We start from the raw sequence: 14,145 nt of genomic DNA on the forward strand, positions 1-14,145 counted from the left end.
CAAAAATTTAATCAAGAAATTCAGTACCAGCGCGGTCGCTAGTAATACAGCAGGAGCTTCTACTACAAACTTACTCAGAAAAGATATAAAATTCAATAAGCTATCATCATGGCCAGATTTGAGTTCTTTCAAGCCACGATTAGACGTTGGACAGGGTGAAGACCCAATGAAAGCTGGTTTACCAACTGAAGCTGAGATACTTGAAATAGAGCGTCAGAAAGCAGTAAAGAGAATGTACGAGGGTGGTAAGTATGAGCTCTTCTCAGTAAAACAGAACTAATATACCCTCTAGATCCATTGAATGAGTTGTCAAAGACGTTGCCTTACAGTATGCAACACCTCCGTAGCTTAACAGAGTACACTTTCCCACTTATAACAAAGCGTGTTATGCAACAAACGAGCAAGGGTAAGATTATGTCGAAATACGCACTCGTCGTTTGCGGTAATGGAAAAGGTATGGTCGGCGTTGGTGAAGGTAAAGGTGATAGCAATGGCGACGCTATCCGCAAAGCAACAATTGAAGCAGTCAGAGAAATGGATTTCGTCGATAGATTCCAAGATAGGACAATATACGGTGAATTGAAGAGCAAAGTTGGATCCAGTCTCGTTGAACTGAGAAGTCGACCAGCAGGTTTCGGTTTAAGATGCAGTCCAGTCGTTCACCAAGTAGCAAAAGCAGCAGGTATAACTGACTTGAGCGCAAAATGTCGCAGAAGTCGGAATCCAATGCAAGTCGTTAAAGCTACTTTGAAAGCACTCCACGGAGGTTCACAACCACAATTGATGAGCAGATCTGACATGGTTAGAGTCCCAAGATTAGAGAAAGGCGCTGGTATGAAGACAGCTGAAGAGATTGGATTAGAAAGAGGTAGAGAGATGGTCTACATGAACAAAAAGGTATATTAGATTTTCAACTGCTTGATTGATTTCTGTAACTGAGATTGTGATATGAACATAGATTTCTTATCATCTGAAAGATTCTTCCATTGACTCGCGGCATCCTTCATCCGTTGCCTGAAAATTTCCTGAGTTGTACCTTTGTATTTGTCTGCTTTGATTGTCGATAGGTAGAGTTGCCAGGGTGTTGGAGGGTCTCTCTTAGACCTAGGATAATAGATAGGCTGCAACCGGGAGGGGATGTTCTTATTAGGATGGCTCACCTTCCATTCTTCGGCCAAGTCGAGTTGTATTTGTCTGATCTGGTTGTAGTAACTTCTAGGAATATCTTCCCTATTGTTTATAGGCGGATACTCTAGGGCTTTCTTATTAATTTCATCTTTCTGCTCCTTTGAAAGCGCTTTCCACTTTTCTGAGGCAGATTTCACATCCAACTTTGTGGATTTCAAGAAGAGCATGTAACCTGTTAACTTTGTATTTAACTGAGGCGTTAGTAGCTTTATCTTATCTTTCAGATTTAAATTTTTGTATTTATCGTAGTTTTTTATTCTTTCAATTAGTTTGACTGACGACATCGATGATCTTGCTCAAGAGTGTCTACTCAGATGTCATAGAATTTGATTATAATCTACTAGTATCGAGATCAGTAACGTTGAGGGATGTAGTAGAAGCTAATGATAAGGATTATACAATCGATACAACTGAGTCAACCAAGCAGCTATCAGATTACAAGCACTTACTAGAGCAGTCGCAATTGTTGCATTACAACCTCCTCTTGATAGAGGATCTCCTCGTAGTTGCTGATAAGTTTCAAGATAAAACCTCATTAGTTATCGTCGAGCTTGAACTATTGTTACATTCCAGTGATTTCGAACTAATAAATTTGTACAGCATAGCTTGCAGATTTCAGTTATCGAGGTTAAAACAACATTGTTTAGATAGGGTAAAAGCAGAAGATCTACATTTAATTAACAAACAACACATAAACTACGTTGGCACAGCGGACTTATACGACTTAATAAAGAGTTCGCAATTGTCCAGAAAATCTACAGAACCTGAAGAATCCATTAATAATAATTTCAATAAATATCTAGCCATGTATTAATTTATTCATTATGACGTCATTCACCGCACTCCATTTTAACCCCTTCACCAGATTTTGGCGTAGAGGCATCCTTCTTGTTTATAACAATAATAAAAAAATGTCTCAAGATGACAGTAGTTTCGTTAAATTAAGCGTTTTCGGAAATGTATGCATAATCCTTTTTTTAATAGTTTAAACTAACAGCTATAGGTATTCCAAGTTACGACGAGGTATACTGACTTGCAGCCAATCGGTATGGGTGAGTTAGCCTCTATAGACTCGCATATTGCCTCTAATATCACAAAGGTGCATTCGGTCTCTTGTGCTCCTCAATCGATCAGAAAACCTCTGGTCCAGTCGCTATAAAGAAAGTAATGAAGCCATTCTCCGCAGCTGTTTTAGCAAAGAGAACCTACAGAGAGCTCAAGTTATTAAAACACCTTAGACACGAGAATATTATTTCATTACTCGATGTCTTTATTAGTCCGGGCGAGGATATTTACTTTATTACAGAGTTGTTAGGTACAGATTTACACAGATTACTCTCTTCGAGACCTTTAGAGCGACAATTCGTACAATATTTCTTATATCAAATGTTACGAGCACTCAAGTTCGTACACCCAGCTGGTGTTGTCCATCGTGATCTTAAACCTTCAAATATCTTGATAAATGAGAACTGCGATTTGAAGATCTGTGATTTCGGTTTAGCTAGATTGCAAGATCCACAAATGACCGGTTACGTCAGTACAAGATATTACAGAGCACCTGAAATTATGCTCACCTGGCAAGAATACGACAGTGCCGTTGATATCTGGTCAGTTGGTTGCATTTTCGCTGAAATGATCGACGGTCGTCCGATCTTCCCTGGTAAAGATCACGTTCATCAATTGACAGTAATCACTGAGTTGCTCGGTTCACCACCTGAAGATGTTATTAACACAATCACGTCTGAAAACACAAGGAGATTCGTTGACGCACTCCCGAAGAGAGAGAAAATACCATTCCAACAGCGTTTCCCTAACGCCAGCGAAGAAGAAATAGATTTATTAGAGAAAATGTTAGATTTCAATCCAAAGGAGAGAATAACGGCTGCTGATGCTATTCAACATCCTTACTTAGCACCATATCACGACCCATCCGATGAACCTGTCGCTAATGAAAGGTTCGATTGGAGTTTCAATGATGCTGATTTGCCCGTTGATCAATGGAAAGTTATGATGTACTCCGAGATCTTGGATTTCCATAACGTCAACGTCGACTCGGAACAAGAAATGACACCTTCAACAACCACAGCTGGCGCTTCTTAATAACCTTTTACGAATTGTTTACGAAAAATTGTTTTCTGTTGAAATATATAAATTCTAAAGTACTTTATGTCAGTTGTCTATATTGCGTTCTGTCAGTGATGAAATAACTTAAATCCTCCTAAGAGAGAAGGAATTGAAGTAGATAGAGTGATATGATTTAACGCAAATTCGCTTCAGCTAATTTTAAAACTAAATAATGGTAACCCATTTCTCCTGTATGTCATTGGGTTAGATCTAAAACACTCAACTAGCTAGGCAAGCATTCGAAATTGACGAAGGATACGTAGCACAAGCACTAGTAGGAATGCCGTCGTCTTAGCTAGCCTTATTCATATAGTCGAGATATGCTTTCATCATGCTAGAAATAACCTCATGGCATCCATCGATAACATAGACATTCAACGACAGTAGTATGAGTCCAAGACTTACATGCAATTGGGGCCATTTACATCTGTCGAGATAATTTCGAAGGGTATATCTAGGTTTATACTCCATAATCAAAAGCATAGATTTCTTCATGTATAATCATTGCCCTGTCGTCTGAGTTAAGATCATGAATTTACATTAGCGCTAGAAGTTGGGCACTCCACACGATAATTTTACCTTCTTTAATAGCTTTTTCACTAGTAATTCTTTCAACGTTTAATATAAGCGGAATATGAGCTCAAAACAAGATTTCCCATATTGATCCATATTTGTATCATTTGCTTTTGAGATACATAGCTCAATCCTTTACCAAACAACCACATCGATATGTAATCCAGATATATAATAGTACTTTCAAAATCTGCCAAACAAGGAAATAAAGTTGTTGAGTTCTTTCCAAAGATCCAACCTAATTTAAGAAGCCCCTAACAGATGGACGAGTACTAAGTACTATCTTTGTTTGAATTGGAACTGGCTGTGAACTCCTTTAAAAATTTTCTCCTAGAGTAAGGAACAGTTGCTCCGCTCCTTCTTGTTGGAGACCGCGGAGAAAAGAAGGCTCTCCGGCTCAAACTACCTTTGGTCACATCCTTAGTAAATCAGATTTACATTACATCGAAGGTTCTGAAGACGACTAACTAATGCTCAACATGTAAGGTGAGGGGCCTATGTTCGACATACTCTACTTTCTCTTTACAATGCCTGAATATAAACTTAAAGGATGATATGTAACGAGAATAATGCATTATATTCTTTCCTCAGATCGCTTGAGGTAAGCGTCCTGGGTACGAGTAGAGAACCTAGGCAATCTAAATGAATGTATTATTGAATAAAACACATAGTTTATATAAGGCGTTCTAGGTGATCACCAATGCTGCACACTTCTGAAAAGACTTTATTACATATTGTCTGTAGCAGTCTAACTTGAGTCCATTTAGAACATGTCAATCACGTAAAAAAGCTAAATTTTATTAAAACCATTTCGGAAGTTTATTCACTCGACTGATAATACCAACACAATCAATTTAGTGATATAATGTACCAATAACCCAATAATCTCGGTTAAGTGTTCGATTATACATGTTAGTTATGATCAGTATCAAATTATTCGGTAAACTCGTATTTTACCGACAGTTTGATTAATTCGGATTGTCGATTAGAAAAGAGGGTCCTTCCTTCGGCAACTGCATCAAATCTGACTTTTATTATACATAATCCCTTATAGTAAACCATGGTCGCTTTAGAATTGAAGTTTACTAATGCTATAGGGCAAATAGAAGCGTCCAATGTTACTTCTTGCGTTGATTGTTGTGTAAAATATGACACCGTGGATCAACCTGGAAATCTTCAAAATGGTACTTACACCGGACCACTAGGTGACAGCCCATGCTCTGATGAACCACCCGAGTACGAGAAGATACGTGACGGTATCCTTTTAGTGGGAGGTGATTGCGATGGTACATATATCGCAGATTGTGGATAGTAAGTTGTTTTTACTGTATCCAACGATATTTTAACATCAGAAGCACTCGAGTAGTCAGCAATTACCTTGGACCAACTTCTTCTGCTACACGCCAAGTACCTAAGATTTTCGCTATTCTAGCTTTTGGCTTAGCAGCAACTGTATGTCTATAGAGAAAGAACGTTTAGAACTAGTCTGGAGATACATTATAAATTTCAATTTTGTTACGCATTCATAGATATTAAAACATTCGACGTTGAATAGCCTGTTTTTGAGTTATTTTATACCACAGAGGTGCCTATTACACTGATTTAGTGTTGAAATCCACCAGTAATCCGTATACATATATTGTCTCGTTTTATTGTCACAAATATCACGAATGGTTATCGAGACCGTGTTATCTTCCATTTCATGTAAACTAATCTAACAATATACATTCTATGCGAATAATAAAATAATAGCTATACTCATTTGATTTATCTAAAGTTCCAATTATTTCTCTTACATTTCTTTGAAAATCAAGATCATCTGGTGGCCTGTGTCATACTGATCTTTAGTGAACCGATATGATACCGCATTAGCAAGTGTACGAAACCGAAAACCAGAAAGCGCTCCCATATGGCCGATATAAGGTATTAAACCCTCTACTTTTATACTTGTCCGAGTTTGAACTTTGACAATATTTCTTGGCGTTGGGGTCGTCCGCACAATTCTATAAAACTTCCTTGGGGGTCAAAACGCTGATATTCAGGAGAGATTTACTGAGATGAACATGATGTTCTGCTATCATATACAATGTTTGCGATATTGTTGGTCATACAATATAAGTATAACAACCGATCGAAAATTTATTATATTGGCAACTCTTTGATTAAGTCGAGGAGCCCGGGAAACTGGTGACTGGTTTAGGATGTGTTTATTTCACTTGTCATATTTGTTCTACCGCCTGTCTATGGTTCAAATGTTCACTCTGCTCATGCTAAGTTGAATCTCAAATAGTGTGGCAGCACCTAATGTGTACACTAGCACTCGGAATACTCACGACTGTGACATTTGTGCAAAATGTTGGTGGCCTTTCTCTGCCTAAAGATTTCCATTAAATGACGTACTTATCTTCTCCTCTCTTGTCAGAAAGGACATACAAAGAATTATATGACTTCGAAATTTCCGTATGTTCCTGACTTCTTATCTTTCAATGAGCGACTATTATGTTACATCACACCAAAGATACCCGCTGTCCATGCGCTGGTTTATTTAAAGCTTAACGTCCCATCGAAGACAGCCAAGGTTTCAAGATCGAAAAACTAGTAAAAGTCGACCTAAGCCCCAAAAAGTTAGACGGAAAGAACCTTCATACACTTGTATAGCTGAATAACAGATGTCCTCTAAGGAGACATATAAGAATCGGGTCGAACCGGGTAAATGCAAGGCATCTCAAAATCGGTTAGGTATGCTTTTTGGGAAGTATGGCTCTATAGGATTAGACTGAAGTGTGGAGCAGATTGAGCTTTTCAAATGCACTTTTTCCCGGTTCGTCGCTGAGGGGTCAAAATTTTCCATATCAGAAAACTGCATGTGGGATAGTTGATCCACTGTCCATAGAGTAACAAATGGCACAGGTATATTATAAACAAGTGTTTACACTGTTTCAGGCCTTCGTATTCCTAATACAGAGGCGGCCGGTGTGGGAAGAAGCCAATACTTGTCACGAGAAGACGTAGTATGTTTGATGTGTTTTATTTGTTACTAACTGGTGTAACGCACGATAAATATGAGTATGGGCTAAAGTAGATTTGGAGAGTGGATTAAGCTTCTCTATTGCACTTTTGTCCGGGTCGTCGCTGACAATTCAAATTTTCCGTAGTTTTATGTGAAACATAATAGATGAAAACCCCCACATAAAGTAAAGTAACCAATATGATGTGCAAGCAAAACAATAAATGAGGTACGAAGGTTCTGTGAAGCATGTATCTTTAAGCACCTGTAGACTATGAAAACACTTTGTGTTACAAAATGACGACGATCAGCGTGTTTTATTCGAACCATTTGAGGATGCGTTAGTGTCAGAAACTTGCTAGCTCCTGAAACAAGTAAAGGTGGAACTGCTAGGAGATCTCGGTCTAATGAGGCACTAAAACTGATGATTTCTCCATTGCTTACCAGTCTCATACATATTGTTACAGCTCCAGGGGTTATCTAAACCCCTGGTAAATCACTGATATCACAATTCTAATGTAATGTGCTCACTGATATCGTCGCCATACGATTATTGACCTCACGAGTACCTTTTGACTAGACACTATTATTACGAATCGATCTATCAAAAATACTTCAACTTTCCTGTTGAGATGATATTGATATATATCTAAAAAGTAGTACGCAATTCGATAACATCTACATCTTACAGAACTACGATTATTCTTGTTATTAAATCACGTTATTTGGCACAAAGAGAATAACAGGTAATGAGACATCTATATAGGGACTCTTTAGTGTTGGTTATGTTATTAGGAAATAGAGACTTTAGGCTTATGATGTAACATAAAATACAGGTTAGCGCTAAGACTGGTAACAATTTTAGATAATCTCAAATATACTATCGTCATACCATCTTTTCAGGTTATTCCTCAATGAGATATGCGAATCATCCGATGTTTCATAGGATCTATAACACCAACGACAATCACCTTTTGGCCAAATAATGGTGGGGTCGGGGAACCTATCACCAGGCCCAGTATACTTAGCACACCAGAGTACGTTGTAAAATACCATGGGCAGGGTAAGAAAAAATAAAGGTAGTTGTGCGTCCTTGTACGCCCGTAGTGTAATTCCAAATAGCCTTTTTTCTTTACCATCGTCTTTGATATATAGATTGTCATTTCCTTTTCTAACTTCTGCAAAGACTGGGCAGGAAACCTCATGTTTCTCTTGTCTAAAGTGTGTCCTCCTAATCATGATTTATCAGACAATATAGTTAAAAGACAACCACCAATACCTAATCTTTTATTAAAAATAAGGTTTTTCTTTTTTATTGAGATAAAATGTTATATATTGATCATTCAGATTATATTTTTGTACAGAATATTCCTGCTTTATACTTTTCACTGTCCGCATGTTCATTAATATAACTCCTTTAAAGTTTCGAGCAAACGTCTATATGATCCTGTTGAATCCTATCTTCGCGTTTATGGTGTTCTCGAGGTGACTAGATATTTGTCTTACAGTGTTCCACAACTGATACGGGGGTTTAAGTATATCCAATACATACTTGATGCGAAGGCTATATCTCCCCTTGACGCTTGGGATCACCAATCTAGTCTTCCTATTGCTTGTGTGTATAATTTGGTCTTCATTTCATCACTATCGTCTTATGTATTTTGGCAGTCCTTATTGGATAGTATAGACTGTTACCCCTTGGAATACTCTTTCTTTTTGTGGTTTATAGATTTAGATCGCCTAACGCCTTAGTAATTTATCCCAACTGATTTAGAGTAGCGATACCTTTCTTTTACATAATCCACTTTCATTCCCAATCTATGGTTAATCTTGCCCTAGTATTTCATTCCGAAATCGTTCTTCAGTTGCAGAAGAGATCCGAAGAAAACATCTAAGTAATTAAGGTCTGATCTTCACAGTCATATTTAGAAAAGCAATGTGATAAAATTATATTTTTCATAAATACGTAAAATCTTAATTACGTAATCTTCTTCCCTTGATACCACCATGTTGAGAAATTTCGGGCGATATGCTCGCGTACCATGCTTGAATGCTACGAGACGGGGTATTATCAGATCTACACAAACCCAGGCTCAGCAACCTAGAGGTATAAGGCAGGGTACACTATTTGGTTTGCTCGCATGCACAGGTCTCGGAGTAACGATCTACACAGTACTTGAATATTACTCGCTTTTCAGAGAATGGCCAGAAGATATACGCAACGATGTTCGTTTGGGTATTAAATTCAAGCACGTTGGAGATTTTGATAAGTCAATAGCTGCATTCACAACTGCAATAGAGAAAGGGCGCAATCTTTCGGATGAATCATACAAACAGATGGGTGTATCTAAAACAATTGCACTCACTGGATTACAAATCTCACTTTCAAATGTATATGAATTAGCGAATACACCACAAAATGCGTTAGCAGTATTACAGGACGCTTTATCTAGTCTATTAGCATTAGACTCACCTAGTAGTAGTGAACAACATCGATCAATAGCACTCAGTCAGAAAATGGGTGATCTTTGCCTTAGATTTGGTCGACAAGACGCTGCTGAAAAGTACTACGAATGGGGAATAGAACAAATGTTGAAAATTGGATTAAAAATGGACAAAAATTCAGAAATAAAGAGAGCTACAGATGGTGAAGTCATCTTAGTACATGAATTAGAGTTACCTAATTGGGTATCAAAGTCTGATTTAGGTGCCTCTTTAGAGCGCCTAGCAGGTCTTTTTGCGGAAAGAGGAAGACCAGCTGACGCAGTACCACTCTACGTTCAGACTATTTCGTTACTCCTTCCACCAAAGGAGAAGAGAACGCGTGATCCAACAAGTGATGAACGTTGTAGAGCTGGTTTACTCATGAGTAATCTTTCACAAGTTCTGACGACGCATCCATCCACTAAAAATCTCAAGACGGCTCTCAGTTGGGCTGATAAGAGCGTAGATATTGTCGAAAATGCAGTCGAGAATACTAAAAGGGATGATAAACGGAGTAGGATCTGTGATCACACACTCGCAGTTGGATTATTCAACTTGGGTGTATTGAATGAGGTGAGTACTTATCTTCGGAGATGATTTAATCGCTAACAAAGCACCAAGATGCTCAAAAATTCAGATAAAGCTAAGGAGCAATATACGAAAGCCATCGCAAAATCCGAAGAGATTGGTCTCTTACAGGGGAAACTTCAAGCAAAGGATGGTTTAAGGAGAATAAACAATAATAATTAAGATTGTTCTGTTCGTGCATTATCATAAAAAAACCAAATAAAAAATAGAAATTATAAATTACTCGTTTGAGAGAACTTCGAGTGCATCGATAAGTTGCTCAGGTGTGGTTAAATGCCATCCGGCCAGTGTTCGTTTAGATGCTGGACCGATAGTGATTGTGAAGATATCATCAGGGTTAGCGTTAATTTCCTTAGTTGGGGTTTCTTCAGTATCTTCATTACTTAAGGTAGCGCTAACTGGCGCATTCATTATTGGCTTAAGTGATGGTGTTGAACCTGGTGCTAAAACAAATATATCAGATAATGATCTGAACATATCCTCATCTGTCTTATCATCACCTGCGCACATAACGAACTCAGAATCAGAATGGTTGTAGAGTACCCTCTTGACTATTTCACCCTTGTTGACTGCTAATGGACGAACTTCAAGATTCTTTTTACCGACCAATACTGTCAATCGTAAGTGTGAATCACTTAAATATCAACTCAACTCACCCTCAACTGGCTTTTTGCTAACAACGTTGCTCTCCAGTAAGTCTTGACATTGCTTGCATTGGAAAGAACCAAATTCGGCATCACAATTACGGTAATGCCAAGTAATACTAGCTTTTTTCCTCTCTATATGCGATCCAATTGTTCTTTCGGTGAAGTATTTGAAAATATCTTCTACATCATCCATCCAGCTCATGTCCATGTTATCAGTAAGGTTCCACCAATCTTTGCTGTTTGGCTCCTTGATAAAACAACCGTGTTCTGCACTCAGACCAATATTTGGAATATGTCCGAGATGTTCACTAAGGAAGTTGGCATCACGTCCACTGACTATAAAAACGATGTTACGTTCATCTGAAGTGATTCTTGGTAATATTTCTTTAAGTTTTGCACCTGGAACTGCAGCTGACGGGCTGCTAACAATAGGTGTGAGTGTACCATCGTAATCAAACAACAATAACCTCTTGTTAGCATCTTTATATTTTCCACTAATTAAGTTATGATCTAAATATGGCGTTACTCTAGCGGTTTGACCAACTCCTAAATTCCGCAGTAACTCTTTTATTAATGTAAAAGCCCATGTTTTGGAGGTATGTGAAGACACTCTTCTAAATAGTTCTGTTTGTCTTTTACTTTTATCCTCTTGAGACATTTTCAAACATTTATTGATTGCTCTGGCAGTACCAAATATATCCCATGGGTTTACTCTAATAGTTTGGTTAAGAATACCACCGATACCCGTGAATTCCGATAAAATCAATGGTGATTGATAAGTCTTAGATTGACACATTATATATTCTAGTGAAGTAGTGTTCATTCCATCTCTTGTTGCAGTAATTAACCCTAAATCGGCAGCTGATAGTAAAGCGAAATACTCATCACGTTCTACCATCTGATGGTAATGATGTACAGGCGTGAATCCCAAGCTACCAAATTCGTTGTTGATATGTGAAACTAAATCTGCTACATCAGATTCTAATTTTGCATCTTCGTGGATTGATGGTGAAGTTACTTGAATCAACACAACTTTATTGCGCCATTCCGGAAATTCTTCGAGGAATTTTCTAAATGCTTGTAATTTTTGAACAACACCCTTAACAACGTCGAGTTTATCTCTTCCGACAATAATTTTACAACCATGATAGAGTTGTCTAAGAGCATTTATCTTCGGTTCAACGCCATCTGCGTCTCTATCTTGTAAGACTCTTTCTACGTCAATTCCAATAGGACAGTGGGAAATAGCGGTATTGAATCCGTTTGCTTCAACGCCAGAACTCGTTGATTCATATCCACAAACTCTAATACAGCTTGACAAAAAGTGCCTTGAGTAAGAGTATGTTTGAAAACAAACGAGATTAGACCCGAGCATACCGTCAAGAATTTCTTTACGACGTGGTAAACATCTGAAGATTTCTGACGATGGGAATGGTGAATGTAAGAATAAACCGATGTAAGCCTCATTAATAAGTGAACGTAATAGTTTTGGAACTAATAATAAGTGGTAATCATGTACCAAAACCAAATCACCAGGTTTCCAAATTTCTGCGACTTTCTTGGCATATGCCCAGTTCACTTCCAAGTAAGCCTGGTAAGTCGCGTCGTCGGATTCATCTTGTTCAGGGAAAACTTCCTGCCATATCAAGTAATGAAATAATGGCCATAAGGTAGTCTTGCAGTAGCCTTCGTAATGCATATGGGCAATCTTGTCTTCCAACCAAACTGGTAACCAGCTCATATCGTCAACCTGACTCTCACGTTGCACTTCTAGTTCCTCTTCTAAGGCTCTCTTGTCCACTTCTGTGAGAGATGATGCTTCTATGAGTTCACCATTTTGGTTTCCTACTCTCAAATCACCCGGCCAGCCTATGGATGTCTGACGGAATTGGCTACCAAGACTTCTTATGCCTGCATTCATAGCTGTATGACCTCTTCTTTGGGCTAATGTCCACTTTGGCCGATGTGTCTCTGAATAAGCTGATACGGCAGACATTCTCCTCCTCCTTGGTAGTTCAGAAGTAGAACCAGACGGTCCAAGTGGTACGCTAGTTGCTGCGTTCTCGCTCCTTCTTTCGAATCCTACTTGATCGACTTCAGTGAGAATCGGCTTGGAGGCGACTGGCTCAGATTCCTCTTTGAATTCATCATCGTCTGTGTGCTTGAGCATGCATACGAATGGCAAATAGTGTGAAACATGTATCAATTGACCGGTGAGATTTATTCCTTGATGTTTGTAATCATCTATCAGATGATCAATAGTGCAACGTATCTAAGGGATGTGAGTGACCAGCAAGTGTTTAGTGAATTGCTCACCTCTTCTAATGACTCATGCGGATTCTTATTCTCTGATGGTTCAGCGAAGTACTCAGCGTCTGAGGGCTATGTTATTACTAGCACTACACTAACAAACATTACACACCGAACTGAGCTTCTAGATCTACTGAGCTCATTGTAGTATGCGTCAAAGGATTATTCTAGGCAATGAATCAATGAAATCACTATTAAATCATAAAGTGTTTAGAAAATTAAAAATCAATCTGTTGCTTCCTGTCTGTCAATGGCACGTACTAGATAGCTGTTAGCTACTTCTTTGGTCTAATCAGTCGACATACCATCACCGAAATGAGTTCTTCGTAATGTAACGCACCATTATCATCTTTATCGACCTACATATATATATTAACTTATATCGTTGTTATTAAACTCATTTTTTCTCACCTGCCAGATCGACTGGCCATTTCCAGATTTCTTCTCCACAGGGACGAACATACGACCTGGTTGGGCGAGCTGTTGTACGAGTGCGGTTGGCATAGATGGTGCTGCAGCGCCAACATGTATAGCATCATACGGTCCTGAAATTCTTCAACAAATTCCTTCGTTCCAATGAGACACTCACCAGAATCTGCATAACCCTGTCTACCGTCACCTGTAACCATTTTTATAGCCCCACTATCAAGCATATCACCTAATCCATCATTTTTCAAGTTATACTCGCTCAATTCTACGAGTTTGTCTATGTGGTCAACACCGACAACTTTACCAGTAGGTCCAACTAGATGATGGAATACAGCGCAAGCTGTACTGTTAATGAATGACCTTATTTGTTCATACACCCACAATATCCACTGCCAGAACCGACATCCAATACTTTCGAACCCGGTTTCAAATAATCGAGGAGATTCTCTGTAGCGTGCGCATGCATATGTGGTGCACTAATTGTAGCTGAGTATCCAATAGACCTGTATTTATCATTTAGCGCCACAAAATTGTGCCACCGTGGGCTCACTGTGGACTATCTTCATAAGCAGCCGATTTGATCCTGACGTAGTTGGCTCTATCAACTTTCTTCATAGCGGCTACAACTGCATCACTTGAAATAAGTTTAGACGCTCTCAAGTTGCTGATTAGCTGTTTATGTTGTAAGAAATGACGTATTAACTTGTCAGTGGCATACATCAACATTAGATTTAGCAGAACACATCCAAGCCCTTCATTCATTCACTCAGTATCCTTATTTTTATTTCTCGCGTC

General features: G+C 38.6%; 9 protein-coding genes across 9 annotated transcripts; 4 read left to right on the plus strand and 5 right to left on the minus strand.

Moving 5' to 3' along the window:
- Window positions 1-245: 245 nt before the first annotated feature.
- Window positions 246-1,484, minus strand: WALSEDRAFT_69160 (hypothetical protein). Its single transcript, XM_006958590.1, has 2 exons — window positions 1,161-1,484; window positions 246-1,014 (listed from the first exon to the last, which is right to left on the minus strand). Exons 1-2 carry the CDS (start codon window positions 1,470-1,472, stop codon window positions 967-969), a joined length of 360 nt encoding a protein of 119 aa, XP_006958652.1. The 5' UTR covers window positions 1,473-1,484; the 3' UTR covers window positions 246-966.
- On the plus strand, window positions 331-906 carry WALSEDRAFT_18962 (ribosomal protein S5 domain 2-like protein; the record flags this gene model as incomplete). The annotated part of the gene is made up of 1 exon (XM_006958515.1): window positions 331-906. The coding sequence occupies one exon, from the start codon at window positions 331-333 to the stop codon at window positions 904-906; it is 576 nt and encodes a 191-aa protein (XP_006958577.1).
- A 586-nt stretch (window positions 1,485-2,070) lies between the features above and the next one.
- On the plus strand, window positions 2,071-3,398 carry HOG1 (mitogen-activated protein kinase HOG1). Its single transcript, XM_006958591.1, has 3 exons — window positions 2,071-2,147; window positions 2,192-2,240; window positions 2,288-3,398. Exons 1-3 carry the CDS (start codon window positions 2,100-2,102, stop codon window positions 3,286-3,288), a joined length of 1,098 nt encoding a protein of 365 aa, XP_006958653.1. The 5' UTR covers window positions 2,071-2,099; the 3' UTR covers window positions 3,289-3,398.
- Window positions 3,357-4,003, minus strand: WALSEDRAFT_60511 (hypothetical protein). The gene is made up of 2 exons (XM_006958592.1): window positions 3,892-4,003; window positions 3,357-3,821 (listed from the first exon to the last, which is right to left on the minus strand). The coding sequence occupies exon 2, from the start codon at window positions 3,805-3,807 to the stop codon at window positions 3,604-3,606; it is 204 nt and encodes a 67-aa protein (XP_006958654.1). The 5' UTR covers window positions 3,808-3,821; window positions 3,892-4,003; the 3' UTR covers window positions 3,357-3,603.
- Window positions 4,004-4,945: 942 nt separating this feature from the next.
- WALSEDRAFT_64567 (hypothetical protein) lies at window positions 4,946-5,349 on the plus strand (the record flags this gene model as incomplete). Its single annotated transcript, XM_006958593.1, has 2 exons — window positions 4,946-5,196; window positions 5,241-5,349. 2 exons carry the CDS (start codon window positions 4,946-4,948, stop codon window positions 5,347-5,349), a joined length of 360 nt encoding a protein of 119 aa, XP_006958655.1.
- Window positions 5,350-7,639: 2,290 nt separating this feature from the next.
- WALSEDRAFT_60512 (hypothetical protein) lies at window positions 7,640-8,177 on the minus strand. The gene has a single exon (XM_006958594.1). The coding sequence runs from the start codon at window positions 8,129-8,131 to the stop codon at window positions 7,754-7,756; it is 378 nt and encodes a 125-aa protein (XP_006958656.1). The 5' UTR covers window positions 8,132-8,177; the 3' UTR covers window positions 7,640-7,753.
- A 722-nt stretch (window positions 8,178-8,899) lies between these two features.
- WALSEDRAFT_69162 (hypothetical protein) lies at window positions 8,900-10,621 on the plus strand (the record flags this gene model as incomplete). The annotated part of the gene is made up of 2 exons (XM_006958595.1): window positions 8,900-9,949; window positions 9,998-10,621. 2 exons carry the CDS (start codon window positions 8,900-8,902, stop codon window positions 10,124-10,126), a joined length of 1,179 nt encoding a protein of 392 aa, XP_006958657.1. The 3' UTR covers window positions 10,127-10,621.
- On the minus strand, window positions 10,118-13,066 carry WALSEDRAFT_60513 (trehalose 6-phosphate phosphatase; the record flags this gene model as incomplete). Its single annotated transcript, XM_006958596.1, has 4 exons — window positions 10,118-10,575; window positions 10,621-12,883; window positions 12,928-12,986; window positions 13,034-13,066. Coding segments are annotated over 4 exons (2,747 nt in total), but the record flags the coding sequence as incomplete, so codon positions are not given.
- A 36-nt stretch (window positions 13,067-13,102) lies between these two features.
- Window positions 13,103-14,095, minus strand: WALSEDRAFT_32747 (protein-L-isoaspartate O-methyltransferase; the record flags this gene model as incomplete). Its single annotated transcript, XM_006958597.1, has 7 exons — window positions 13,103-13,181; window positions 13,227-13,280; window positions 13,333-13,466; window positions 13,511-13,690; window positions 13,732-13,853; window positions 13,901-14,022; window positions 14,069-14,095. The coding sequence occupies 7 exons, from the start codon at window positions 14,093-14,095 to the stop codon at window positions 13,140-13,142; spliced, it is 681 nt and encodes a 226-aa protein (XP_006958659.1). The 3' UTR covers window positions 13,103-13,139.
- Between the last annotated feature and the right edge of the window lie 50 nt (window positions 14,096-14,145).

The sequence above is a fragment of the Wallemia mellicola genome (genome assembly GCF_000263375.1).
Source record: "Wallemia mellicola CBS 633.66 unplaced genomic scaffold WALSEscaffold_11, whole genome shotgun sequence".
NCBI lineage: Eukaryota > Fungi > Basidiomycota > Wallemiomycetes > Wallemiales > Wallemiaceae > Wallemia > Wallemia mellicola.